Source organism: Lemur catta, chromosome 14, assembly GCF_020740605.2.
Source record: "Lemur catta isolate mLemCat1 chromosome 14, mLemCat1.pri, whole genome shotgun sequence".
NCBI classification, from domain to species: Eukaryota; Metazoa; Chordata; class Mammalia; order Primates; family Lemuridae; genus Lemur; species Lemur catta.
The window spans coordinates 3,539,639-3,565,993 of NC_059141.1; the positions used below are offsets into that span (position 1 = coordinate 3,539,639).

Consider the following 26,355-nt stretch of genomic DNA (forward strand, 5'->3'; position numbering starts at 1 on the left):
CCACCCCAGAGATTCCACCTATCTGGTTTGAAGGGCAGCCTGAACGACGGGAGGAGGGTGAACGTCCCCCAGGTGAGTCTGACGTTTGGCCAGGGGAGGGGACTACAGGCCAGCCCCGCCTGCCCTTGGCTCTCCCGAGCTGGGTGCTCGGTTGTGACGGGAGGTCACGGAAGGGCCTCCTGCCCGCCTTTCTGTGCACGGGGCTGCTGGAGCCGGGACTGTGCCAGCGTGGAGAAGGAGCAACCTGGGAAGACAGGTCCTAAATAGGAAGCTTTGGGGAAAACAAGGAGTTGTAACAGCCTTTAAAGTGGTACTCGCTGGTTTAGCATGAGCCATTGTCAAATTTGGTGAGGAGGGATCTCTTCTGGAAACCAGAAAGTGCGGCTCCCCACGATGAAAGAGAACGCACAGGGCAGGGTACCTGGGATCCCGCAAGCCCCTTCGGCAGTGTCTGGAGGTTGAGTGAGACCCCGCCAAGGACAACAGACCAGATGCAACAGTATAAAACCGAAAATCACAAGTACCATTATTTTAAACGTCAGTGCCACTTTTGAACTTGATAACAGGGCATTTTTAAATGTACATTAGAATTTCGTAGAATAGTTCACTTTGACACAGAAGCTCACACCATCAGCACCGGTGGTCTTAGTCGTTGAAATGTGCGGACCACCCCTCCTCCCGAGTCTCGCCCAGAGGACAGACCCTAGTCAGCGACCCGTGGAAGGACGGCTTTACCGTGAAAAGTGGCAGCGACTCTTCTCCTTGGGACCTTCCCACCTCCCCATACACTTGAGCTCCTCTAATGAAACATACATCAAATACGACATGAAACCATCCTCACTCTTCTGTAACACCCTCGTCATTCAGATTCTTACCAGGGTTTGCACCATATGTGGTCTCTGAAGTCGTAAACTCTTCACAGCTTGAAACACATCTAACAGTCCCTCTGCTTTTACTCGTTCCAAAATGTTGCTGAGGGCTATGAAGGTACCTGTCCGCCCAGCTCCAGCGCTGTGGAGAAAAAGCGCTTAATGCAGATAATGAAGCTTGCACTCGGGGGAAGTGGACAGCTCACCCCAACCCCTGCACGTCAGCATTGCAGCCAGGATCACTGCAAACGGTTAGACTTTGACTGGGTTTGTAACCATCACTGTGTGTCGCTTAGCTTCTGAGCAAGACTCAGCAAACACGAAATTCCTGAAACACTTTCCTGATTACAGCAGACGGACAGGTCACAACATGGGTCAGGACCACTTACGCGTGTTAAGTGAGGGGAGCCATGGCCCCTCTCCTTGTGTAGACCAGTGGTTCTCAAAGTGTGGTCCCTGGACCAGCCACGCCAGTATCACCTGGGAACCTGTCAGAAGCGCAAACCCGCTCGGTTCAGGTCTAGGGAGGGGTGACCCTGGCACGGTAAGGAGAGCCTGTCTTCTGAAACGGGTGATGCTGCAAGGCGGGATTTAGGGGATAAGAGGGCACTGACTGCTGGGAACAGTCAGACAGTTGACACTTCCCAGCAATGACGATTTCAGTGACCTCTGCTGAAGATGACCATTTGCTTGACAAACCCCCTTGTGAGCAGAGCCCAGGCCCGCTCAGGGGAGCCTAAGTGAGCAGGGCTAGAGGAGGAGGGTTGGCTGCCCTCTGGGCCCCAGAATGTCCTGTGTGGGTTTATTCTAAGGCTCCCGTCCTGCTGAGTGGCTTGTCCCCACACTGCCTTCCCACAGGTGGGTTTTTGTTCACCTTTGCACCCCCAGTGCCCCACACCTGCTAAACCCACAGCCTGGGTTTGCGGAGGCAGAGCAGGAACTCCTTTCTAGTTTATTCTAAATGACTTCTCGGACGACACCGGCAACTGAAAACCGAGGTGTGCGCTCCACCTGCTGGCCAGGCCAGGAGTGCGCCAGGCGGTTCCAGATGCGGAGAGCCCCTGACGGCCTAAGCCCGGCTCCGTGGCTGCAAGGGGTGGGCAGTGGGCAGGGTAGACGGCAGCCACAAAGACCTCAAGCCAAGGTGTGAGAAAAGAAACAGAGTTGCAGTCTTGGAGCAAACGAGCACCACTCAAGAATGAGAACACCCCACACTGCCGCTTGGAAGAGCCTAGCAAGGGTGTCCAGGGCAGACCCAGGTCTACACAGGTGCAGAGGGGCGAGTGGGTGGGTCTGAGACTCGGCCATATTCACTCTCCCACCCTCATATGCTGCATGCCGAGTCTTCACTGGGGGCTCGACTGTCCCTAGGGGTGTCCGTGGCTGCGTCCCTCTGACCTTGGGCCTGACTTGGGAGCCAGCGTGGCTCCCCGCCTGGCCCCTCGCTCCCCCAGCCCAAGGAGAGGGCTAGCGGGCGGCGGTGGGCACTGTGGCCAGAACCACAGTGGTCTTCCACAATGAACACGAGCCACTTGAAGTACCTGGTCGCATTCATCTGAGCTTTGCTTGGTAATTTTTCATGACTTCAAAAGCACATGGAAATGTGTGTATGAGTCGCTTCCTAACTCCTCCCTCCAAAATGCATGTATGATAAGATGACATTTATGCATCTATGTGCAGTTATGCGTGTGTGTAAGGGAAGGTAAGAGTCCAGAAAATACACAGCGATGGTGGGGTGTGTGGCCTGAGCCCCCAGCCCGGAGGCCCGGCGCTCACCTGCAGTGCACGGTGATGGGGTGGTTGCCCGTCTGCTGCTGCTGCTTCTGCACGGCCGCGATGAGGTCGATCATGCCTTTGCCCTCCGCCGGGATCCCGATCTCGGGCCAGCCGTGGAAGTGGAACTGGCGCACTACGCGGACCTGCTCCTCCTGGCGGGCCAGCGGCTGCGGGAGGAAGGGGCATCTCAATGCTGCCCCCAGAGAGAGTCCCAAGCCCACCGCCCTCCCCTTGCAGGGATCGGCGGAGGTGTGGAGCCCTCCCTGGGTGGCCTGAAGGTTGTTTGTTGTGCTCGCCCTAAAGCAGAGGCCAGCAGTTTGCTGTTTCCTTCTGAGTGGGGAGCAAGACATCCAGAGTATGTCCCCTGGTGTCCCAAAAGCCCCTCCCCCCTTCAAGGGATCCTTTGCAGCTCTGCTTGAGGGAAGTCAATCATCTTTTCCAAGAAGCCGGAGCGCCGTGTTCCCCATCAGAGGCTGGAGATGAGTCTAGTTAGTGGACCAGGCTGTTCTGTTGCCGGCGCGGAGGAGAACAAGTCTCTGGGCAAGCGCACTTTGCTGTGCTGACCACCTTGAGCTCAGAACCAAGTCCCACAGGCGAGTCATGCTACCCGCAATTGACCTGGAGTTCTCGTTCTTTGCCAGGGAGAGAGTGTGAGCAGAGCCCAGGCCCCAGTGGGAATAGGGACAGCTGGGGGCTCTGAGAAAGCACCTGGACGGGGGCACTGAGAGGCCTCTGTGGCTTCATTTGTCCCCTTTGTGCCTCCTGCCCCGGCTAATGTCATTCTCCCCAGACAGGAGCAGGAAGCAGTGAAGTACAGAGGACACCCCTCGAAGTCACCTCTCTGCCCTGCCGTCCTCGACCCCCAGCAAGGAGGCAGGTGGCTGTGGAGGTGTGCATTTTACAAGAGACCTGCCACCGGATAACATGGCTCTGTATTAAACCCAGGGGACATTCATAGTCACCTGGGACTCTAGAGGAGCATGACAGGTGCAGAGCCACATTCTGGTACAGTGACAAGCAGAACCCCGAGTGATGGTGGTGGTTCATTAGGTCTATAAGAGTTGAAGGAGTTACGGCAATAGTACCTGACTGAACGTGACCAAGAAGTCTCGTATGCTGATGGCTTCAGAAAGGGTGTCGCTCTTGATTTCAATTGTTATATCTCCATGAGTAACTGAGCCCTCTGTTGGCCAATATTGGTAGCATTTATCCTTCAGAGATAAAATAAAATTTTAAGTCTTGTAATAAATAATTTGCTGCTAGCAGTTTTGACTCTATGATGCAGAATTGCTTTGAAATCATTTAATGTATTTAATTTGACCAAAAAAATAGCATATGAATATGACTGCCTGTGAACGCCTGTTGATCAAGGGAACAGCATAGAGCCCAGAAACAGACACATGTATTTGGAACTTCGCCACATGATTAAAAAAAGAGATTATTCAACAGATGGAGCAGGAAAAGTTGTTTTTATATCTGAGAAAAGTGAAATTGGATCTCTGACTCAAACCCTACCTGGGCTGATATGAATGCCCCAGCTCCGTCTAGAATTGGGCAGTGTACAACCTGCACTACCATATGTAGTAGTCTTGAACCTTAATAAAAATGAACCAAGATGGGTTAAGACTTAAGGCCAAAAACAAAACTATGAAGCCCTTGGAAGAAGAAAATACTTTTTCACTTTAAGGTATACAAAGATTTATAAAGCAAGACCCCCAAAGAGCTAACCAACCATGACACAGAAAAATTGAAACATGAGCTTACAATAAAATTCACTTCTCTTCATCAACAAACATTATTAATAGAGTGAAAAGACAGGCCACAAACTGTGATAAGATGTTTACAATACATAAAACTAACAAAGGACTAGTATCAAGAATATGTAAAGAACTCCTATAAAGCAATAACAAAAGAGCAAACAACTCAAAGAAAAATGGGTGAAAGGCAAAGCATTGTGCACAAGAGGAAACATGCCATCCCCAAGTCTATGAAGTGATGCTTGACCTTGTAGGAATCGGAGAGACACAAATCAAGGCCACAAAGAGATAATATTTACATTTGTTCAATTATGAAAATCAGGATGCCTGAGAATGCTGTACAAGGTGTGTAGATGAATGACATCTCTTACACATTGCTGGTGTCCACTTTGAAACCACATCCACTTTGGAAAAGTATAAACAACCCAGTGTCCATCAACTGGTGAATTGGTAAACAAAATGTATATCCATACAGTAGAATACTATTTGTCACTAAAAAGAATGATGTACTGATTCATGCTACAACATGGGTGAGCCTTGAAAACATGCTAAGCGAAAGAGCTCAATCACGGAAAAGCCACATGATATGATTCCATTTATATTTGTGTCCAGAGCGTCAGAAAGTGGAGTCGTGAGTAGTGGCTGCCAGGGGTGGTGGGAAGGGAGGGATGTGGAGTGACTGTTGTGGTTTCTTTTTGGGGTGATGAAAATGATCCGGAATTAGATAGAGGTGGTGGTTGCACAACTCTGTGACTATAATAACATCTACTGAATTCTACCCTTTAAGAAGATGAATTGGATGGTAGGTGAATTATATCTCAATAAACCTGTTTTTTTTTAAAGCAAAGAAATCAAAACACAAATTTGGGGTAGTATTTATGTCTTGGGGGATGATCTAGATAGAGGTACATTATCTCTAAAATTTGGTTTCTCTGTTGTATGGTGGGTTTACAGGTGTTTATTGTTTTGTTATTAAATAAATACAAGAAAGCCAGGGATGGATCTCTGTGAAAAGGGAAACATTTAGCTCATTCCATTAATCAGGACGATACCAGTTAGGTACACATATCAGTGCCTGTGTCTTTGTCTTGAAAAAAGTTAATAATGTCTTTTTCTTCCACAGCCTGTCATCTTGGCCAATACAAAATGGCAGAATGTCAAGGCAGGTTAAATAAAATGTAGGTTAAGAATAAAAGACGGTGGGTAGTTATGGTTAAACCCACGTCCTCCCACAAAAGGAAAGGGTGAATGAAACCTTTTTCATTTCCAACCTCTCTTACTGCCCAGTCATCCTGGCTCTGCCCACCCATGTGTTGGCAGAACTGATGGCAGGTGAGACGTTTGTCCAGAGTAGCTACGGTCCCCACAGGTGCCCAGGTGGCCCCCAGAGGGTCCAGGCTGGGCGGCTCTCACCTGCTCTCTCTCCTGCACCTCGGTCAGCATCACGATCGTGTGGGACTTCCACTCCCAGACCATCCTCCAGAAATCCTCCACCGTGTGCGCCAGGGGCCCCTGGGTGGCTATGAAATAGTCCTTCTGTCGGTAGCCCTTCAAATGGGGGAGCAGGGGTTAAAATCTGACTTCCTTCCACTCCCGGTCCGCTCCCTGCCACATGCGCTCAGTCTGAGGCCTGATGAGGGAAACCCTCCAATCTTCCACAGCCTGAACCAAACCCCAGCTGGCATGGGGTGCCACTAAGCATGGCACGTGACCAAGAAGAAGGTCAAGATGCTCGCTTTATCTGAAAACTATACACCTCTACCTTCAGCCCCTGAGTCAGCTATGAATGGGCATTTTGAGCTACCAGTGGCTTGTGACCACCTGAAAGCACCCGGTGGCTTTGGTTCTAACACATTTCTGTGTGTTTCAGCTAGATTAGTATCACACTCAGGCAGAGGACCCTGTGCATGGAGTTGGAGGAAGGGGTTCAAATCCTAGTCCGTCCACTAGGACCCTGCTGACTTCTGCCACAGTTTTCTCATCTGCAAACAGTAACATTAACACACACTTAGCTGCAACGCTGTCTCTTGCCCGGTTCTCTGCTAATGCCCTTGTGTGTGAAGAAAACCTGTGTCTATGTGCTCTGAACACACAATTGTATTGTCCACATGAGTAAATATTGCAGAAATCACACAAGAGAAAGTTCACAGAAGCGCTGGATATATAATTGACGTGTAATAGATACGTAAAAGAAAAATAGCTATATATTGAAAGCAGAATGAAAATTAGCCAATTACTAAGCATTGAGTCTATATCCTTCTGTTTCCAGAGTTTACTATTCATTTTTTTTTACTTAATCCCATGATACATTGTCATTTTTTTTAAGCAAGTATTTCTGCTAACAAAATTGTTGAGTTTCTGGAAACATGTCAATTCTTTTTGATTTTATCAAGAGTCTGTGTGGTCAGATGTCAAGGAAAGAGTTTCGCACTAAGCACAGCTGAGGCCACTCTACGTACGTCTATGAAGGAGGCGTTGATGTAGTCCGTGTATTCCTGTCCCCTTTTCATGGAAAGGATAACTCGATTGAAGTCATCTGCAAAGCAGCATTTTCTTTAGTTAGTTCAAATACTGTCCTGCCTTGCAAACTTTAATCTGTTACTACAAGCTTTCAAAATAGAGCCTATTAATAAAATTGCTAAGCAAAGCCAACTCTTTGGAAAGCTTACCTTATAAAATAGATTAATTAAAGTGACCCAGGGAAGTGTTTTTTTTTTTTTGTAGGAAAGCTCTAAAAATAATCCAGTTATCATTTCTATTTTTCATGAATCAACATAATACATATCAAAATATAAGCACTGAAAACACTGCATTTAAGGAGTAAAAGGCATGTGACCAGGCAGGGACCTAGAGCAGCTGGCAGGACACCAGAGCCACAAAGGATCGGGTGTCTGAGGCTGGGGAGGGCTTCCCCAAGCCCCCAGGAACCTTCCATTCCCCGCAGCGCATGGAGTGACCCCTGGAAAGCAGGCCTGGGCACAGCCCTTTGAAGGCAGCAAATAACTGTTGGGCTGCTACTCCATCGAGGACAAGTCCATGACACACACCCTGTTTTCCTCAAGCGGGGCAGTGTCCCACACCCCTCCGTGTGCCTCGGATGCCTGCAGAGCCTGCCTCCTCACTGGCCTTGGCCTCTGCTCCTCCAGGCCCTGCCAGGCCTGCCCACCCCTCAACAACCTGGGTGCAGGCCAGCGTCCTAACTCTACCGTAGGCCCGTTTCTTGCCCTCCCTAAGGCCAGAGACTTTTCCTAGAGGTCTCAGCTAAGTTCATCGGTATGGCCGTGGCTAAAGCCCTTGCTCCCCTCTGTGTAAGAGGGGATGCGCCTCCACCTGGGCTTGGGGAGCACTGAACGATGTGTGGACCCGGATTCTGATTCGGGAGGCCCCAAGGCACACCTGCGGCAAATCTCACTTCCATGAAGCCTTCCTGGTGGTCTGGCCCCAGCTGCCCTCCCCGTCTAAGCCCGTGATCTTAGCTGCCTGTCTTGGTCACCCAGTGCTTCACAGGTGGGCCTGTTCTTCCTGACACTTGACACAGCACCCAAGACCCCTAGCCTGGGCCCGGAGGACACCCTGCTGTGACCCAGTTGACGGAGGTAAGTGGCCCTGGCCTGGTAGCTGGTGCCGCCCGCGGGCCTTACACGGGATGATCTGGATGACTCGGGCCTTCTTCATGTTGGCTGGCAGGTTGCCCGTCCTCATGTTCTCCTTCATGATCCGGACGTTCGTCAGTTTCTGTGGCCGAGGAGGACATAATGATGCAGTTACAACTCTGACACTCATGAGCAAAGCGCTCACCCGTGGGCCACACTACCCCAGAGGGCTCCTGTGCAAAGGGAACGTCTGTCCCGTCTCAGGGCGTCTCCTCAGGACTGGGGCACAGACATGCCGGGCACGCGCTCCTGCCAGGCCGCCGCGAGGCTCTGAAAGGCCCCTGACACTTCTCGCAAGTCACTGGCCGGGGCTGCTCCCTGCTTTCTCCGGGGTGGATCAAGAGGGCAAGGGACTGAAAGAGGCCTCAGGTACACGGCTGGCGGCCGGCCTGCCCAGCTTCCTCCGCCTTGCGCCCCAGGGTGCAGACGCGGCCGCGCACTCACCCTGAACTCCTCCTCCAGCCCGATCTTGTCGAAGTGGGTGGTGGTGCCGTGCAGCGTCTGCAGGTGCTTCTCCAGGGAGGACACGTCCAGCTCCGTGTCCCCGTAGAGGTAGTACTCGAGTAAGGCCTGGTAGATGAACGTGTACTGCATCTGTGGGGACACAGGCGCGCCCACACCCTCGACTCTGCCCCCGCGGAGCTCAGCAGCCCAAGGGGGCCGTTCTGTTTTCCTTCTCCTTTTGCCAGCGCAAGGAGGTTTGGGGCAGAGTCAGACTGACGGCCACATATAATGACCATCCGCGCCACTGAGTGAAGCTGGTGGTGGCAGCTGGCATTTCCCGAGCATGCCAGGCGCTGTTCTGCACCACCTGGGGGGAGGGCCGTCACCCCGTCTCCCAGCAGGATGTGGAGCCCCGGGGTCCCACAGGGAGGGGGCAGAGTGGGGAGTGAAGCTGGGGGGCCCTGGACATGCCGAGGTGGCTGCCACCGGCCGGTCGGAGCCAGGGTCCCCCGCGTGGGCGGGGCAGTGAGTCCCGCAGCCTGTGTGGCCCCGGCCCCCGGTGCGTCCCAGGGCGGGAAGAAGACAGGACTCACATCGGTCTGGACCATCTGAGGGCGCTGATTGCGGATGCGCGACACGAACTCGAACACGTCCACCTTCTGCTCCGCGTGCATCATGTCCATCATGGCGTCGATGACGATGAAGGTGCCCGTCCGGCCCACGCCCGCGCTTCAGGGAGGAAGGGAGAGGCCCCCTGGTGAGTCACATTCCCCCTGAGGTAAACAGCAGGCCGAGGGTGCCTGCACACGGAAACGGAAGGACACGCCCTGCATCCAGGTCCTCAGCACAACTTTTCTGTGGCTGATGAACAGCAAAGCTGCGGCGAGGTCACCAGGGGGCGCTGCAGTCCCAGCCCGGCGACCGCGGAGGGAAACTACTAACAGGCTGATCAGAGAGCGCCGTCGCGGCCAGCTTTGCGTACGGCGGCGTGGAGGACTTTTTCTCAATTATCAAACACTACCTCTTGTTATCACTTGTGTAACTGGCATCCTGGGTCTGGCCCTGGGGGCCCTGGATCAACTGTGCAGCGTCTCTGGGACCCCGCCTCCTCCTCTGTCAAACGGAGTGAATAGTTCCACCTGCGTTAAGTGAGCTGTCATCTGACACGTTCCTGCTGCCTGAGCTGCAGACTCCACCCGCCAGCACGGGCTGCGTTGGAGGGTGTGTGGGGTGGGGCCCACCCTGCTCGGCCCCAGTGGCGGGGTCTTGCTCAGAACTGGCGAATGCCAGTTCTGCCCGATTCTCGGGACTGCGTCTCCTGAACATCTGTGTGACAGGTGCAGGGCACCTGCATCGCTGCATGCAGGTGGCTCTGTCCCTGGCAGGGCTGTGATACTCAGAATGAACCTGTCTGTAACAGCTGGAAGCAAAACGGTGCTGGCCTGGGCTTACAGTGATGTGTCATGCAAAGCCCACCCAGACACAGGTCACAGGCCCCTCTGAGGTTGTCCTTCCTATTACAGATGGAGAAACTGAGGCTGAGAGTGGGGAAGTGGCAGCCTGGTCCTCTGCCCTGGTGCCCAGGATGGCATGCTCGGGGGATGCTGCGTTCTGGGGGCTTGCAGGGCCCCTCTCAGGCTCAGTGTGCTCGTCTACAAAGACGTGTGTGTGTGTGTGTGTGTGTGTGTGTGTGTGTGTGTGTGTGTGTGTGTCGGGGGGGAGTGCCCTTCCTGCAGACTCGTGGTTTCCCCCTCGGTTCCCCGAGGTGACTTAGGAGCCCCTGGGGGAGGTGCCCAGAGCCCCACTCCCACCATCAACCAGGACTCTCAGCTTTTGTTGGTTTTCCACACTGTGGTAAGGAGGGGGCTCTGCTGCCACAGAATGCGCCAGGGCAGCCCTCCCTCCAGCTCTCTGCCCGTGGGGTCCTTCCGGCCACAGTGCAGTCGCCGCACATTTGCATTCATGCCACCCTGCCAACCTCTGCCCACCTCACCATTGTGCCCCAGTCATTTCCCACGCGGGGCACACCCTCCCAGCAGCCCGCCGGCGTACCTGCAGTGCACCACGATGGGCCCCGCATGCGCGGGGTTGAGCGCCTTCACCTTCTTGAGGAACTTCAGCATCCCGATGGGGGTGAAGGGCACCCCGAAGTCGGGCCAGCTGGTGAAGTGCAGCTGTGAGACGAGCCGGGGGGCCTTGCAGCCGTCGGGCAGTTGCTGCAGGGGACACGGGAAACGAGAGTCGGGTGGGACGGCCGCTCCCTGCCCCATAACATCTCGTTCCGAGGACGCGTGGGCTCCCTGAGCTGGGGCCATGTGTGGGAGGGGCCCGGGGCTTACTACTACCGGCTCTGGACAGGGCACCATACAGCAGGGCCCCCAGTAGGCCCCGAGTAGCCAGACACACGCCCAAAGCTGGTCCTGATGCTCATGGACCCCACTTGCAGGCGGGGTGGCCATGACCCCCATTGCCTGGACAGTCCCACGGCAGGCCTGGGGTCCTGAGTAATTGCCCACAGCACGTCCTTTCATGTTCAAAAGCATCTGACATCTGAGAGAAGAGATGATGTGGTCGGTCTACTCATTGCAGACTCCCAGACCCGTCCTCAGAGGCCCCTCAGCTTTCGAACTCAGAGCCCACGATTTTAATTCTCCTGCTCTAGACCGTGGAAGGTTACACACGGTGTACTTGGAAGTATGTGTGTGCATGTGTGTGCACACCTGTGTGCCCATGTCTGGGAGAGGGGTGAGCAGGGATAACAAGAGCAATAAATCTCATCCTTTTCCCTTCTTTGCTGTGCCTTATAGGAACCTCAGACTCAGAGTGTGTGATCTAATTATGGCAATCACTCTATCTTTAAATCCTGAGAATATGACCTTCTGTTTCCTCTATGGTTTTTAAATCTCTCTTAATTCTCCATTTCATCTGCTTTGCACACAGGCATTTTTATTGAGGTCTGCCTTAAATTCTTTGTGGGGGGAGCAGTAGGAAATAAGTGTGAAAAATTATGAGGAGGCTTCAGACATAATATAGAAAGTGTTTAAAAAAATCCTGTCTCACAATTCCAGTGTGTGAAATGACACTGTGCTCCTGTGGGGCCCTGTCCTGGGCTCCTGCACCTGACTCGTCCCCCTCCTGGGGAGGCCCGGATGGTCGTGGGGCCCAGCAGTGCCCGGTGTTCTCTGCAGACCCAGGTGCACCTGCCTCTCAAGTCTCAGCCCACTAACTTGCCCAGCCCTGTCACAGCCCGGCCACGGCCACACTCGGCCACGGCCACAGCATTGCTGGGGTGGGGCAGGTATCATCTTCAAAGCGTGTGCTCCAAGTGCTTACCGGCTGTATGCAGAACTTCCGGATGGTATAGTCCACCAGAACCACGCAGTCTTCCACGCATACCCGGATGTTTCCGTAGGTCCAGCAGCCCTGGTCGGGCCAGTACTGATAGCACTTTTCCTGCACAGAACAATGTGATGGAAACAAATAGATCCCAGTCACTGTCCTGGCCTGTCCCCGCAGCCATCCACACAAGGCCTCACACACACCAGCCGAGGGTCAGACTGCTCCTGGAGCTGAGACAGCCCACGGCAAGTGCTTGCCTTACAAATGGGGAAACTGAGGCCACACACCTGGCTCCAGGTGGCCCTGAGACGGTGCCTACGACCCTTGAGGTTTCTGATTTCAATGACATCTTCTTTCTTCAATAATTCACTAATCTGCACATCGCATGGAACTGACCACAGACTGGCCGTGCTGAGCCTTCAGAGCTGGGCCCCCAACCCAAAGTGACCCCCAGGCTGGGGTGTGAGGACGCCTTCCCCAAACATTTCCCACCGAATCCAGCACTGTGCTTTTCCCTGCTCAGTTCACCAAGACAAACAACTTGCATCACGGCCACCAGCTTGCTGTGCACGAGTAATGAGCCTGTGATGGACCTAATGATTCTCGTCTCTGTCCAGCGTGGCCGAGCTGCCGTGCGGTGGACGGCGCGTTGCTCCACAGAGCCCGATTCCTCGCCTTCCCGCCCTCCGAAATCAAAATGACCCAACATGCCAGTTCCAGGAGGCCTTTTATTCTGCCCCTCCCATAAGTCCTCTGTCGGCAGGGCCTTCACGAGTGATGAGGACCCGCCTGACGTGGGAAAAGATCTGCTTAACGTGCCACAGAATCGTCTCTGCATTTCACAAGCCTCCCAGATGTCAGACACCTACGCTGGGAGGGCCAACACGTGGCACAGCTAACTGGTCAGGTCACAGGATTAATGATCTTATGAAACAAAAAGTGTCTGGTGTTTATGGGCGACCGGCCTCCTTGTGTTACGTCCATGGGACGGACGCCCCCTCTGCTGCTCTGCGCTCACAGGGGGTCTCGAGCAGCAGCAACACCTGAGGGTCCTGGAGTTCCAGGTCCGGGAGGCTGGAGACCCTCTGGAGGGTCCTGCCTGGAGAGGCTCTCGGTGGGGACAGGACACGTCCAGGCCCCAGAGGGCTCAGTGTTCGCAGCTGCTCTGACGCCCGCGGCCTCCCCTCCCCCAGCCAGACCACGCGGTGCCAGGGCAGCTGCACTGCGCAACGCACGGCCCAGGATGTGGAGGCCGAGGAGCCCACGACGGGCGTGTGAGCAACTGAGAAAAAGGAACTCGATTGAGAAATGATTTCATCCGAGATGGTGAGACTCGAGCCGCAGAAGCAGCCCAACTCTGAGTCACGGGAGTGGAAAACTCCAGACAGAAAATGCCAAGTGACACAGCAACAGAGTGACCGAGGGGAAAATGGGGATGTTCTCCACATCCCACTGTTCCTGAGCTGGTCCCGTGTTTGGAGAGCCAGCCCCTAGGAAGACCGGTCCCTGTGGGCCCCGCGTAGCCGGGCGCCAAGAGGCCCCGGCAAAGGGTTGGGTTCGTTTTCCACTGCGTGGGGCCCCACCGCCGCCCCAGCCAGGCCAGGGTTAAGTGTCCTGTACTGGGAATCCCCTGCTTCCCTCTTGTCACTCTTTCTGGTGACAAAGATGATAAGGGCAGGGTTTGCACGGTGAGAAGTGGTGGCCCTCACCAGCCCTGTCCCAACTCTCTTGAAAATGAAACAATTCCCCCCATCGTATCCCTGACCAGCAATGGTGGCTGGAGGATTTTCTCCTGTGCTTTTTGCTGTGGGCACAATCAGTAAGGTGGCACTGTGGGGACCCACGTGCCTCAGGGCCTGCCCTTCTGGGGGCTCCTGCCTGGTCTCTGCCCCAGCTGAGCCCCCCAAGGCCTGGCACTTCTGTTTAAAAGCGGCAGCCCTTCCCTGGAGTCCTGGCCACATCGCCTGCATGCTGTTGGGGCCGGGCCAGCGTGCGCGCCCCGTCCTTGCTGGGACACAGCTGGCCCCGCAGCGCAGATGCCAATCAGCACGCACGGCAACAGGAGACGAATCAGTTCAACTTCTCTTCTCTGCAGCGGTTCCGAATTCTTACACTGTAACGTGCCTGCATCCTTTTGTGCCTTAGAAACAGCTAATTAAATGGACGTGATGACAAATCAACAAACCTCGCTTGTCACATGCATTTCTCTAGTCTGGACGATAAGCATGAAATCATTTTCGTTTCTAGTCCAGGCCCACCACGTTATATGCTCAACACGCTAAAAGTCTACACTGTATGAGCCACTGCTCCGGCCACAGAGTCAGAGCCAGTGGTGGGCCGGGACCGCTCTCAGTTGGGAACAAAAGTAAACTCTTGTGCCATTGCTACGCAGCAGGTCACAGCCCTGAGACGCTGCGGACACGGGGCATTTACTTCATGATAAAAACGCTGCCAGCGGGTGCTCTGGGTTTTTTTCCCCTGCAGTGGTAAGAAGAGAGGGAGAAGGAGGAGGAAGTGGTGAGCTCCCCCCGCCACGCCGCAGCCAACAGGAACTTACATCACGCCGGGCTCACCTCTTTCCTTTCTTTCAGATTGGTCAGCATGACGATGGTCGCAGACTTTTGCTCCCAGACCATTCTCCAGAAGTCGTTAACAGTTTCCTGCTTAGGGCCTGTGTGCGGAGGACAATTCCAAAGTCAAAGGCATAAAGAGAAGTCGCTGGGGGGTCCCACCTGCACCCCGGCCCTGGGCCCTCGGATGGCTGTTCCGTCCCTGAGGCGCAAAAGGGGTCGTGGGCTGGCGAGGCCAGTCTGTGCCCTGAGGTACTGCAGAACCGCGGAGGCCGGGAGGGAGCGGCAGGTCTCCTGCCTTCCCGTGTGTCCTGCCACGCTCACCCTGCTCCGGCCGGGAAGCCCCCGGCAGCTAAGTGGTCGCACCCAGTTTGGGTTTCCCCACTTGTGGCAAGGAGGTGTCGGATGGGGGCTGGGTCTACGCTGCATGTCAACGTGCTTGTCAAGGCCTCACCCCACTCCAGAACCCCGAATCAGGACAGACACGTGAGCGTGTGCAAGTGCGTGTGCGTGAGAGAGAGGGGCTGACTCCAGGCTGACTCGTGCTCCATTTCTAACCCCCTTTCCTTTGTGAAAAGCTCACTCTGTCACCACGGTGCCGTCCAGTAAGATAAGAGCGCAAGTCCCTGGGAAGGGGATCCTAACAAAAGATAAACGGTCACTAGCAGAAAGTCCTGTGCCCTTTGTCCACCTCCTGTCTGAATACAGACACGGTAGCTGGAGGGGCAGCAGCCACTCTGCGGCCTGAGGGTAGGAGCTGCAGGCTGGGGACGCGCAGGAAGGTCGAGAAGCTCAACCCTCCCTTTGGACGTCTGTTTATGACAGAAAAATACACTTTATCTGTCTCTGCCAGTGTGTCAGGCTTGCTGACACTGCTGTCCGCTGTGTGTGACATGGCTGTGTGTCTCCTTTTGTCTCAGGAGGTAACAAGCTCCCCAGTTGATTTTTTTTTTTTTTTTGAGACGAGACCTCACTCTGTCACCCAGGCTGGAGTGCAGTGGTGTCATCACAGCTCACTGCAACCTCACACTCCTGGGCTCAAGTGATCCTCCTGTCTTGGCCTCCCAGAGTGCTGGGATTACAGGCGTGGGCCACCACACCCAGCCTCCACAGGTGATACCGATGTACACTTTTAGACTCCTGGCCTAAGAGTGAGGATGGGTGAGAAGTCTAGTTTCAGCTCCACTGACACCTAACTGCACGTAGATCCGGTTCTTGCAGATGACAACCTGTGGCGGAATGACGGATGGGCTGAAAGTCCTTGGTACACAAGGGAGGACGATGTGTGAGGTTAAGGGTACGTGTTCATGGCTGAAGCAACTTCTTGGTTATGGATTTGATCTGAAAAGCTGCTTGTTCCTCTGTCCCCCAGACTTGGGCCCCTGTAGCGCTCAGCCCACCGAGAACAAGTCAGTTATATAACGCGAGCATCAGCACGATTGGAATGGCACCCAGTGGGCCACCATGTGCCTGCGTTGAAATCACACGGGTATGGAAATACATGTGTGTGTCCCACGTATCCACAGACATCTAACATGCCTGTTAAATGCAAACACACATAAAAAAACCTGATGTAAATTCTTGGTATTGCTGGCATACTGGGAGGCCGAGGCGGGTGGATCGCTAGAGGTCAGGAGTTCGAGACCAGCCTCAGCAAGAGCAAGACCCCGTCTCTACTAAAAGTAGAAAGAAATTATCTGGCCAACTGAAAAATATATATAGAAAAAAGTAGCCAGGCGTGGTGGCGCATGCCTGTAATCCCAGCTACTCTGGAGGCTGAGGCAGGAGGATCACTTAAGCCCAGGAGTTTGAGGTTGCAGTGAGCTAGGCTGACGCCATGGCACTCACTCTAGCCAGGGCAACAAAGTGACACTCTGTCTCAAAAAAAAAAAAAAAAACCAAATAAGGAAATAATAGCTATTCACCTCATTTTACCAAAATTATGTTCAGAAATTAACTTAATAAAAAGCTTACCTTGAGCTGCTATGAATTTATTCTTCTCTTTGTAACCCTGGAAAAACAAAATCAGATTTATAATTTTTCCATGTTATTTTGGGTGAAAGAATTTTTTAATTGCTGTTGTTAGGAAAGGAACACATATTCACCATGGAAAATTTGGCAAACACAGGAAAAAGTAAGAAAAAAAAAACCTCATCAATAACTTGAGAAATACCAAATGCTATATCACATGTTCTCTCACTAGTCTTTTTTTCTGTGAATACATTCCCAGGCACGCACACAAGCAGATGCACACATCTGATTGGGTTAATGCATACAAATTTTTATATCGTATTTTTAATGAGAATTTTACAATTTATGTTAAATGATCTTTTAAAGACCAAGTAACATGGATTCCTAAGAATCCATAAACTACAGTTTGTTTACCTGGGCCCCTCCTGTTCTATTTTGTCAGTAATATAAATAATCCTGTAACCAACATCTTCTGCGCTTATCTCTGTCTCTTGAAAACAGATTCCCAAGGGCAGATGCTCCCTCGAAAAGCGAGGACGGTTCCAGGCTCTCAGTGCTTAGGGCCAAACAGCTCGGAAAGGTCGTGACACTTTACACTGCTGGCCCCAGGGGAGAAAGTGCCCACTGGTCATGATTCACTCCCGGCCCCCACGTGGCCCAGCGAGCGCATCCCACGGGCCGGGGGAGCAGGGCTGCTGCCGACTCACGTCTATGTAGGAAGCGTTGATGTAGTCGGAACAGGGAACGCCATCCACCTGGCTCAGAATCACCCTAGAATGGTCATCTGGAAAAAACCCGGAAAGCCATGATATTAGGATCAGGTATCACATGTGCTGCGTATTTCCCCATCTACAGTATCAGCCGCCAGAGACGACACAGCAGGTCTCCCACAGCGACGCTGGCATGGAAGGGACCGTGGTGCCACGAGGGTGGGGTGTTGATGTCTGCGTATGTGCATGTGACCCCCGTGGCCCAGCCCCTTCTGCCTCCAGGGGCTGCTTCCTCCATAACCAACGGCAAATGCTATTTTAGGCTGTTAGTAGTTAGTGAAAAGGTGACTATAATCCAGGCTGGATTGTGTCTACGATTTTTTCTGATTTTAGAAGAAACAAGAACGTTTTCAGGGGCCCTGGGCACGGCACCTCCGTGTGATGGGCGCGTGGCCAGGGCGTGCGATGGAGCCCGGGCACAGGCTTTAGCACCTGGTGGGTACTTGGTGCTCTGTATTGGGTTATTACTAGATAATCCTCAGTCCTTTTCCCTGCTTTGTACCCATCCTGGTCCCCTCAGGACTGCTGGTGGGGGGCCCAGTGGGGCCTAGGGCACACGTGGTTTGTGTCACCTTGACCTGAAAGGCTGTGGGGTGGGGGGAATGAGCTGGTGGCCTGGGACCCCCATTGCTCAGCCACAGCTGCTCTGCTGCCGGGGGGGCCCCAGGGGGCGGTCGGGGAGTCAGACCCTGAACTTGCAGCCCCCGACCTGGCCGTGGGGCCCTGTGCTTGGGGGCTGGGAGCCTGAGGCAGAAACGGCGCAGGCTGCACACGTGTGGCGCCAGCTGGAAACAATCTGGAGCCATTAGCGGGAGCACAGCTAGCGCAGAGCGGGGCAGAAATAGCCGCTGGTTCGATTTAGACTCTTGCCGTTTCTAAGAGCTTCCTGTCTTTTTTTTCTAAAAAGTCACACTTGACTTTCAAAATATTATTTCCTAAAATTATCAACTGCTGGCATGTTTCCAGAAAAGAGGCCTCGCTTGCCGCCGGCCACGGAGCCTTTCCACGGGCGGAAGTCCAGCCAGCCTGGCAACCAAAGCGCCCCGGCCTCTGTCCTCGGAGCTCCCGGGGCGCAGACGGACGGGACTCCCGGCCAAGGGTCACCTTGTGAATCTGGTACCTCCTGCCCTGGGCTTGGGGAAGGTTGGGAAGGGCAGGGAAGGGGCACGGGGCTGCGGAGTCCCCTCTCCTCCTCCCCCTGCTCACCCAGCCCCACCCCAAGTAAGAGCAGGGGCTCGAACCTGAGTCAGGGGGGCAGCTTGGGCCTGGGGAGTAGCCCTGAGAGCCCCCTACCCAGCCCCAGGGCGCAGGCCACCCATCCTGGCCCCAGTAGAGGCCCCAGGGCAGCCCGACCCACTGCTCCCTGTGCCCAGACCCGCGGCTCCTGTGGCCTTTAGCCCTCCCGATGCCGAATGCCAGACGCCGCCCCTTTGGTCCTTGCCAGAGTACAATGGCTCCAGACCACCATTCCCTAAGCCCATTGTCCCACCAACGTGAAACATGCCATGTCCTGGCAGAGTCCCCGGCCCTGGAAGGCTGTGGGCACCCTCCAGTTCCCGGGGTGTGGTGCCCCCCGGGCAGGAAGGTGGGGAAAGAATTTAAATTTAAGGGGCAAGCTGAAAAGGCCTGTTGAGAATCCTGCTGTGCTGTGGGGGTCGGGGAAGGCCAGGACTCTTCCACAGTACAAGCTGGGGACACAGCTCCAGAAGGTTGGCGGAGGGGGGAGGTAGGCTCGGCCTGTTCCAGGTGGGGACTCCCAGGTGAGGGAGGAGGGGCCGTGTGTAGGTTATTCCCACACCTGGCCCCTGACGCTGCTCCCCTGAGGTCCCACCTAAGTACTGACTAACAGTGGAAATGCTCCCTTTAAGGGGTGAAGATTTAGGGACTGAAAGGGACGTAGACACCTAGGACAGCACTTGGCGCTGAGGAGGTGCTTAACCTGCACATCCGCCAAGTCAGGGCATAACTTAAACTAATCAATTAAACTAAACAATTTAATTAAAAATTGATACTGATTTCCAGACATCCCAATTTGGACAGACCACAGCTTCTCTGACAAACAGAGCAGATGGACTCAATTCTAACCCTACAAATGCAGCTAGGAGCCGGCTGCCTCCATCCCGCTGTCCAGGAGGGGTGACCCTGTGGACCATGCGGAGGCCTCAGGTTCAGGATTCGAATCTGGACTTAGCAGAGCCCTTGGAGGCTGCCATTCTGCTACCCCACGGGCAGCGCCCACCGTGGGAGGGTCCAGGCGGGGCCAAGGAGGCTGCAACACTCCAGGGCCAGCCTTTGCAGAGGGGAATCAGAACCTTCGGGTTTGGCTGGGCACTGAGGTGGGCACCAGGACGCCACCTACCCTGCTGTATAGCCCCAGGACACATCTGTGTGCTGCCTGGCCCTGCTGGCCCTGCGCCCACACTCACCAGCCCACGGCCACCTTTCGTCGTTGGGGTTAAATTGGGGTGATTCTGAGCCCTCCCATGAAGCTGCTGAGGCCCCTACAGGTTTCTTTTTTATTTTTAATTTTTGCTTTTTTTTTTTTTTTTTTTTTTTTAGATAGAGTCTCTCTGTCACCCTGGGTAGAGTGCAGTGGCATCATCATAGCTCACTGCAACTTCAAACTCCTGGGCTCAGATGATCCTCCTGCCTCAGCCTCCCAAGTAGCAGGGACTACAGGCATGTGCCACCACGCCCGGCTAAATTTTTCTATTTTTGGTAGAGATGGGGTCTCGCTCTTGCTCAGGCTAGTCTGGAAGTCCTGAGCTCAAGCAATCCTCCTGCCTCGGTCTCCCACAGGTTTCTTATTCTGTCATTTTTGTCCTTGGTCCTGGACCCCAGACAACTCGGGGGACTTGGCCTGTGGCCAAGAGCACTGAGTGTGAGGGAGGGGGCTGCCCGGGGCCACCAGCAGCCCCGAGTCCAGCAGGGCGCCCCAGGGGTGCCATGACCACGAGGGAGGCAGCCCCTGCCCTGCTCGGCCCCTGGCAGCCCAGGCCTCGCAGCCAGACCCGCCAGCAACAAGGTGCCCAAGGCCATGCAGGAACCTTCTGGAGCCCCAGCTGAGCAGTCATCCGAGCACTGGGAATGTCACGGTCTCGGAGAACCGCAAGGCAATGCTGAGTTTAGTGCAGACAACACCGATCATGCCAAAAAAAGTAAAATCTTACTGGGAAGGATGTTGGGATATCGGTTTTTTTCTCTGTTTTCTTCTTTATTTGCCAGTTCAAAGCTTCCTTGTGTGTGTCCAGATGGCAGTGACTGGAAGGAAACGTAGAGTTAGCACAGAGGGGATGCATCCAGACACTGCGCTTGCCTCAGTTTCCCCGCTGAGCACAGGAATTGGGAGAGTTAGTCTCTGAGCAAACTGCCTCCCATCCACGGCCCGGCTCTGTCTCGGACCCCGTTCCAGGCACAGGGCAGAGAATGAACAAGACACAGACACTGGCTGTCCTTAGGGTGCCCTGTCCCTGAGCCAACAGCTTTGGTCCCACAGGCTGGACCCTAAGCACATGAAGACAGAGACTTGCTGCCACATCCCCACTGTAGCTCAGGGCCTGCGGGTGCCAGCAGAGCAGTTGCCCCACAGCTTGGTACGGACTGAGTATGGTGCTGGGCTGAAGGGAGGGGGGAAGGGGATCTAACTGTGCTCTGTGACACACAGCTGCAGGGCCTGGGAGAGAGCGTGTTAGAAGTGCAGACTCCAGCCGGCCCCAGACCTCCTGGACCAGCACACGCATCACCAGGATCCCCAGGGGACTGGGTGCACGAAGCATTTGAGAAGCACCACCCCGAACAAGCAGCTGGGGTGTGAGAGGGATCCTCGCAGGACCCTGCCCCGACAAGCAGCACGGCCGAGTGCACACTGGGTGGCCTGACTTCTGGTTCTTTCTACCCCTTGGAGCCGCGGCCTCTGAGTCTTGGTTGGCCCCAGCTGTCGTGCGTTTGCTCACTGGTGAGCCCAGGTGAGCTCCTCAGGGCAGGGCATGAAGAGCTTTTGAACCCTTGGGTCATGTCCTTCGACATTAAACCTTACCGCTAGCTGGACCCTGGGGTCACTGGGGTTCGATAACAAGCGTTAATATCTATTGAGTGCTCACAGCGTGCGAGGTGGGGGGAAGAGCCACCCCAGCCTTCACAACTCACCTATTATTAGGTGACACTGGGATCACCCCCTTTTGTGGATGAGGAAACAGAAAGCCAACGAGGCAGGGTCACCTGGTGGGCTAGGGGCAGACACTGGATGGGGGCCCGGCAGTCTGGCTGCAGCTGCAGGCACCCGGACCACAGGGAGGCATGGAAACAGGGAAGACATCTGTGCGTCCCTGTCAGTCCCCAAGAGAGTGGAGCAAGCCTCACGGTGGGCCCTGGGTCAGAGCCACGTGGCCTGCGGGTTGCTCATAGGCGGTCAGGGCCTGGCCTGCCACCCACGGGTGCCCTGAGCCTTCCTCTCAGGGGCAGGAAGTGTCTCCAATTGCAAAGTTCCACCCAGCTGGTGCTCACAGCAGGGCACCCTTGGCCACCCTCCTTCCTCTGCTTTGGGGCCACCAAACCCCATGGCCACAGGCTGAGGCTCTGCTGTGGCTGGCGTGGAGGGACAGGCCTGGGGGACGCCTCCCCAAGGCCAACGAGTGGTTCTCAGCTTCGTCTGCAGCCACCAGCACCTACTCCCATCAACAGCAGGGTCTTCCAGGGGCCACCTTGTCTCTGCCCCAGAGCACAGGTGCTCTCACTGTGTCCCTAACTCCTGTCCTTCCCTCCTCTCCTCTCTCACCTTCACTCCAAGTCTTCCCTCCCCCAGGAACCCCCAGAGACAGAGAATGTCCACCTTGGAGAGATGCAGCTCACCCAAGTATAGGTGTGCAGAACAAATGGTTTAACGTCCCAACTCACACTCAAGCCTTGGATTTTCCATTTTCAGGACCTACTCCCCAAGGAGTTCCTGATTCTTCATCGGAGCTGTCTTAATGCTGACCTTCTTGACCAACATACGCGGGTCCATCTGAGGACCCAAGACGGGGCTGGCCACGCAGGCTCCAGCACTCTCGGAAGAGGGATGCTGCAGGCACGTGGCCCGAGGGTGTGGCCAACCCCTTGCTTGAGAGAGGAGCAAACCAGCAGCTCACCCAGGGCCCCCCAGGGGCAGGATGAGGCTCCATAGTCCCAACTCCAACTCCAGTGCTCATGGCCTACGTCGCATCCTCCACCCATCACTGGGCAGAAGGACGAGAGTATTTAGCTGAAGGGTTGGGGGCAATGGTGTGTGTGAGGTGCAAAATTTAAAGGGGTGCCCCAAACCTCAGGAATTAAGATAAATAAATTTCTAATGCAGACGATTTCTATTTTTTTAAAATCCAAATTAATGCACAAAATCCATGCTGACCAAAATATTAAACTTTGGAATAACGACAGGATCAGTAAATATGTGTTGACAAGTCAAATCAGAGCTCGAGGCAAAAGAAAAAATCAGTCAGCAGATCCTGTCTTCACTTATAATTCTGTTCGAATTAATTTTGATATTTTTAAGGGTTCCATTAAAATATGATTTATCCTAACTATGGAGCTTTTTGGTGCCCACTTAAATTTTGTGCCTGGGGCAAGTGCCTCACCCGCCCCCACCCTATTCCCAGCCCCCTGGGGGGCTGCCCTCACTTTTGAGCGGGTGGCAGAGCCAGCTGGTTCTGGCTCAGAGCCCGCCACCCTCGAGCCCCCCAGCCTCCAGCCCCGCCGCACAAAGAAACAAAAGTGCAAGGGGAAATGGGACAAGGAGGGAGGGGACATCTAGTTGCAAACTTGGAGAGTTATTTTGAAAATGGAGAATTAACTTCTCTTGTCAGCTGAGAGATTACAAAACAATAGTGCTTGGAGCTGTCTTTCAATATGACCTAATTTCTCAAAAAAAAAAAAAAGGGGGGGGGACACATTTGGAAACAGTAAAAAGGAAGCAAGACAAAGGCAGATGAGGCTTGTGCTCAAAAACTAAGCAACGTACAGTGTTGACGTGCCATCGCCTTCCCTCTCCCGCCCACGCTGCTCCGGTGTGAAAAGTCACATAGCTGCAGCAGCGTTCACGCCGTCCTCGGATGTGACCATTGCACCACACTCCGCTGCTTACGCAATCCGTGGGCTGTGCCTCCCGTTCCAGCTGTGACGTGACTAAGACGGGCCCAGCCCATGTCCCCTTCCTGGACAGTGGGAGCCAGACGGGCCAGGGCCGGTCGGCCACCTGCTGAAAACCTCTCTGCGTCCGAGCGCGACTCTCGCACCAGGCCGTGTGCAGAAAGGTGAATATTCATAAAACGAAACTCACAACACCGCCAGGGATAAACACGGAATAGTAAAACCCAGGACAACACTCCCTGGGTCTGTCTCTGTGTCTGTCTGTCTGTCTGTCCGTCCATCACCCACTCGTCTGTCACATAGATACACACGGCAGACGGGGCCAGTGTCCCCTCAAGGGAACCCCTGCGGTGGTGGCTCAGAGGAGGGACATTTCCCACTCCAGCTGGGGGCTCGAGCCCCCGAGGCTATGAAGGATGGCCTTGGGCTCTGCCACCTTCACCATGAAACTCACACTGTGCTGCGCTCAGGCCCTGGCCCTACACGTTATCGAGGTAACAGTCACAGTTGACATTAGAACTCACTCGACACTCAGTGTCTGAGCTGGAAGGAGCCTTCACAAACCTCAACTGTCTCATCTTACAAACGAGGAATACGTGTCCTTGAAGGAGCGTCGAACGAGAGAGCAGGTTGTGGGCCAGCGTCACCGTTGACAAAGGGTTCCGAGTCTCTGGGATGACCCCTCCCACCTGTGACGCTGTATTTCCTGGGTCTCTACCATGAGGCACGAAAACAGAGGCGACCTCGCCACACTTACGTTGAACTCCTCCCGGAACTGCTTGCAGTCGTCGGCCGAGCGGACGCGGATCTCCTCCTCCAGGTGCCCCACGGGGATGGGGAAGTACTTCTTGGGCCCGGAGGGGGACCTGCTCAGCAGCATCACCCTTTGCTGCTCTGTGGGGTCGAAAGAAACACGGGGGCCATTTAGCCACATTCCTGGGCGGGGGACTCAGTACCCAAACTGACTGCCAATCCTGAGGAAATGGCAAGGGGGCAGGCAGGGACAGCCGTCTCGAATCTCGGAGCCACCGATAAGCCTGGCCTGAGCCGCTAAATCCCAGCGTCTGCCTGCTGTGATGTGTCCATGTCATCTGTGAGTGGGGGGCGTCCCTCTGTCCAGCACTACCTGGTCCCCCCCTCGTGGACAGCCTGTCCCCTCCCCAGACCACTCATCCAGCCACCCTCCTTCCCACCTCTCCTTCCCTCGGCTCCTGCTCCTTCCACGAAGGACTGGAGGCGGCTCCATGTTCCAGCTCAGGTTTCCAGGTTTGGAAACAGAGAAGCCTAATTATAGTTTCTGGGTGCGAGCTCAGAGCAGGCTGGAAATCGGTTAGGATAGGAGGCCCTGGCAGCCTTCTCTTCTTTGTAATAATCAGTCCTGGTTCTCCAAACTCAATAAACTCCAAGGGAAATAAGAGAAACCATCCTTGTTTGGGGAAGGGGACAAGAGGCATTGAGGAGGAGGACAGGCTTCAAGGGAGAGCTTGGACTGGTTGCTCCACCAGCTCAGATGAGAGGCAAGAGGAGAAGTCACGGGCATGTGCTTCTCTTCCTGCAGAATGAGCTGGTTCTGACGAGGTGAACGTGATAACTTGGCTGTCATACCTGCAGAAGAGCCTGTTCCCACCTGCAGAGCGCAGCCGTCCTGAAGCCCAGCCAAAAGCTTTGCCCAAGGCTGGCTCCGATGACAGACGGGAGGAGAATGAGTGCCCTGGGCCTCTCAGCTGCCGGCCAGCCGCACCCTCTTCCCTCGCATCCCGCTGTGGCAACGTGCAGGGTAGGAGGAGGGCAGGAAGGTGGCACCTGGGGACACGCTGCCTCTAACTAGGGCCACGGGTCCCCCAAGCACAATAAAGCTGCGTCTCGGGTAGGTATTTTGCTGATATTCTCTTTATGAACGCAGGGTCAGTTTTAACATTCTATTTGAAGTCTGGCGGCACATGTGTTCCCCCAAACCGCAGCACGGTGAGGTAGGAGCTGACTACAGCAGCTGTAGTCTCGGGGTGAACCATTTTTCTTAAAGCCTCTGCCCGACACACCTTCCTCTGCCATCTCTGTGTGTGAGAGCCCCTCACACGTCAGAAACTGAACTCCGAATCTAAACGCTGGAAATGCCCCAAACAGACTCTGATCCTCTGCAAATACTTCACTAGAGAGATTTCCCTTCTTTGAGCTTGACCCTGAGGCAGTGCAATTGCAGTGGAAGAGTTTACGAATCAGTCTTAGCTAAGAAAGCTCATAAGGCTCATTGAAAAGCGTTACATGTCACAGCCCTGTGAAAACGACAGGATGTGAACAGTCTCCAAAAAAGCCACAGACACAATGTCTCAAACGTCTGTTCCACACCAGAGGGAAGGAAATAAGCCTTTAAGTAAAGTTTTGAAATAATGAAATTCTGCAGTCATAAATAAACGACAGCATAATACCAGGTAAAGTGAGGTGATGGTGGCAAAGCTGAAGGCATTTAAAATTTACTTTAAGTGTTCTGAAAGAAAGAAAACAGCCCTCCGCCTGTCAGGAAAGAACATATTTTCTCCCGAACCCCAGCCCGGAGAGGGTTGTCCGTACCTTGCTCTTCTAAGATTCCGTTGGGCATCTTCTTGTCGTTGGTGCTGACCACGGCTTTCCTCTGCTTCCTGAACCTTAGGGGCACAAGACGCGTTAGGTTTCAGCACATCTCGGTTTCCAGAGAGCCCAGAGCCCCCGGCACAGGGATACCCACCAGGAGGGCCGGGAGAAGCTCTTTCTGCTGCTCATAGCTGAGCCGTGCCAGGGCCCGGCCGACCCGCGTCCCCCCGCCCGGCTGCCCGGCCTCCCTCTCCGCGCGGCCCACGCCCCGCAGCCTCGAGAAGGCTCATTTCCTCTTCTGAGCCAGTCGGGGCAAGTCAGCAGCCGGGGACACTCCTACCTGAAGAAGTAGGCGGCCAGCAGGAGGAAGAGGAGCAGCAGCAGTAGGGGCAGCAGCAGCCAGGCCAACAGCGGCTGGGCGGTGCCCGGGTCCCCAGGGCCTGTGGGGGGAAAGGACACAAGGCGGCACACACTTTACAGTTTGCAAAGCAGTCCCCGTCCATCAGCCCTTCTTCCTG

At 54.5% G+C, this 26,355-nt stretch overlaps 1 protein-coding gene and 1 long non-coding RNA gene across 4 annotated transcripts in view; one reads left to right on the forward strand and one right to left on the reverse strand.

The window, feature by feature from the left end:
* The window catches only part of PTPRE (protein tyrosine phosphatase receptor type E), a 75,987-nt gene that overhangs the window by 3,381 nt on the left and 46,251 nt on the right, over positions 1–26,355 (reverse strand). For 2 of the 3 annotated variants that reach the window (XM_045569368.1, XM_045569369.1), the window contains exons 3-19: positions 26,178–26,277; positions 25,838–25,911; positions 24,027–24,163; positions 20,320–20,410; positions 17,087–17,163; positions 16,383–16,419; positions 14,412–14,509; positions 11,833–11,952; positions 10,552–10,715; positions 9,093–9,228; positions 8,500–8,649; positions 8,044–8,137; positions 6,862–6,938; positions 5,816–5,950; positions 3,731–3,856; positions 2,646–2,812; positions 876–1,011 (exon numbers count right to left, since the gene is read on the reverse strand). In XM_045569368.1, coding sequence (XP_045425324.1) covers positions 876–1,011; positions 2,646–2,812; positions 3,731–3,856; positions 5,816–5,950; positions 6,862–6,938; positions 8,044–8,137; positions 8,500–8,649; positions 9,093–9,228; positions 10,552–10,715; positions 11,833–11,952; positions 14,412–14,509; positions 16,383–16,419; positions 17,087–17,163; positions 20,320–20,410; positions 24,027–24,163; positions 25,838–25,911; positions 26,178–26,277 — 1,919 coding nt within the window. Of the gene's footprint in view, positions 1–875; positions 1,012–2,645; positions 2,813–3,730; positions 3,857–5,815; positions 5,951–6,861; positions 6,939–8,043; positions 8,138–8,499; positions 8,650–9,092; positions 9,229–10,551; positions 10,716–11,832; positions 11,953–14,411; positions 14,510–16,382; positions 16,420–17,086; positions 17,164–20,319; positions 20,411–24,026; positions 24,164–25,837; positions 25,912–25,991; positions 26,133–26,177; positions 26,278–26,355 lie in introns of those variants that run through there. The other variant, XM_045569370.1, reaches the window with a different exon arrangement.
* Positions 24,018–25,957, forward strand: LOC123650457. The gene is made up of 3 exons (XR_006739344.1): positions 24,018–24,089; positions 24,828–25,136; positions 25,917–25,957. It is a non-coding gene; the product is annotated as an uncharacterized LOC123650457 (long non-coding RNA).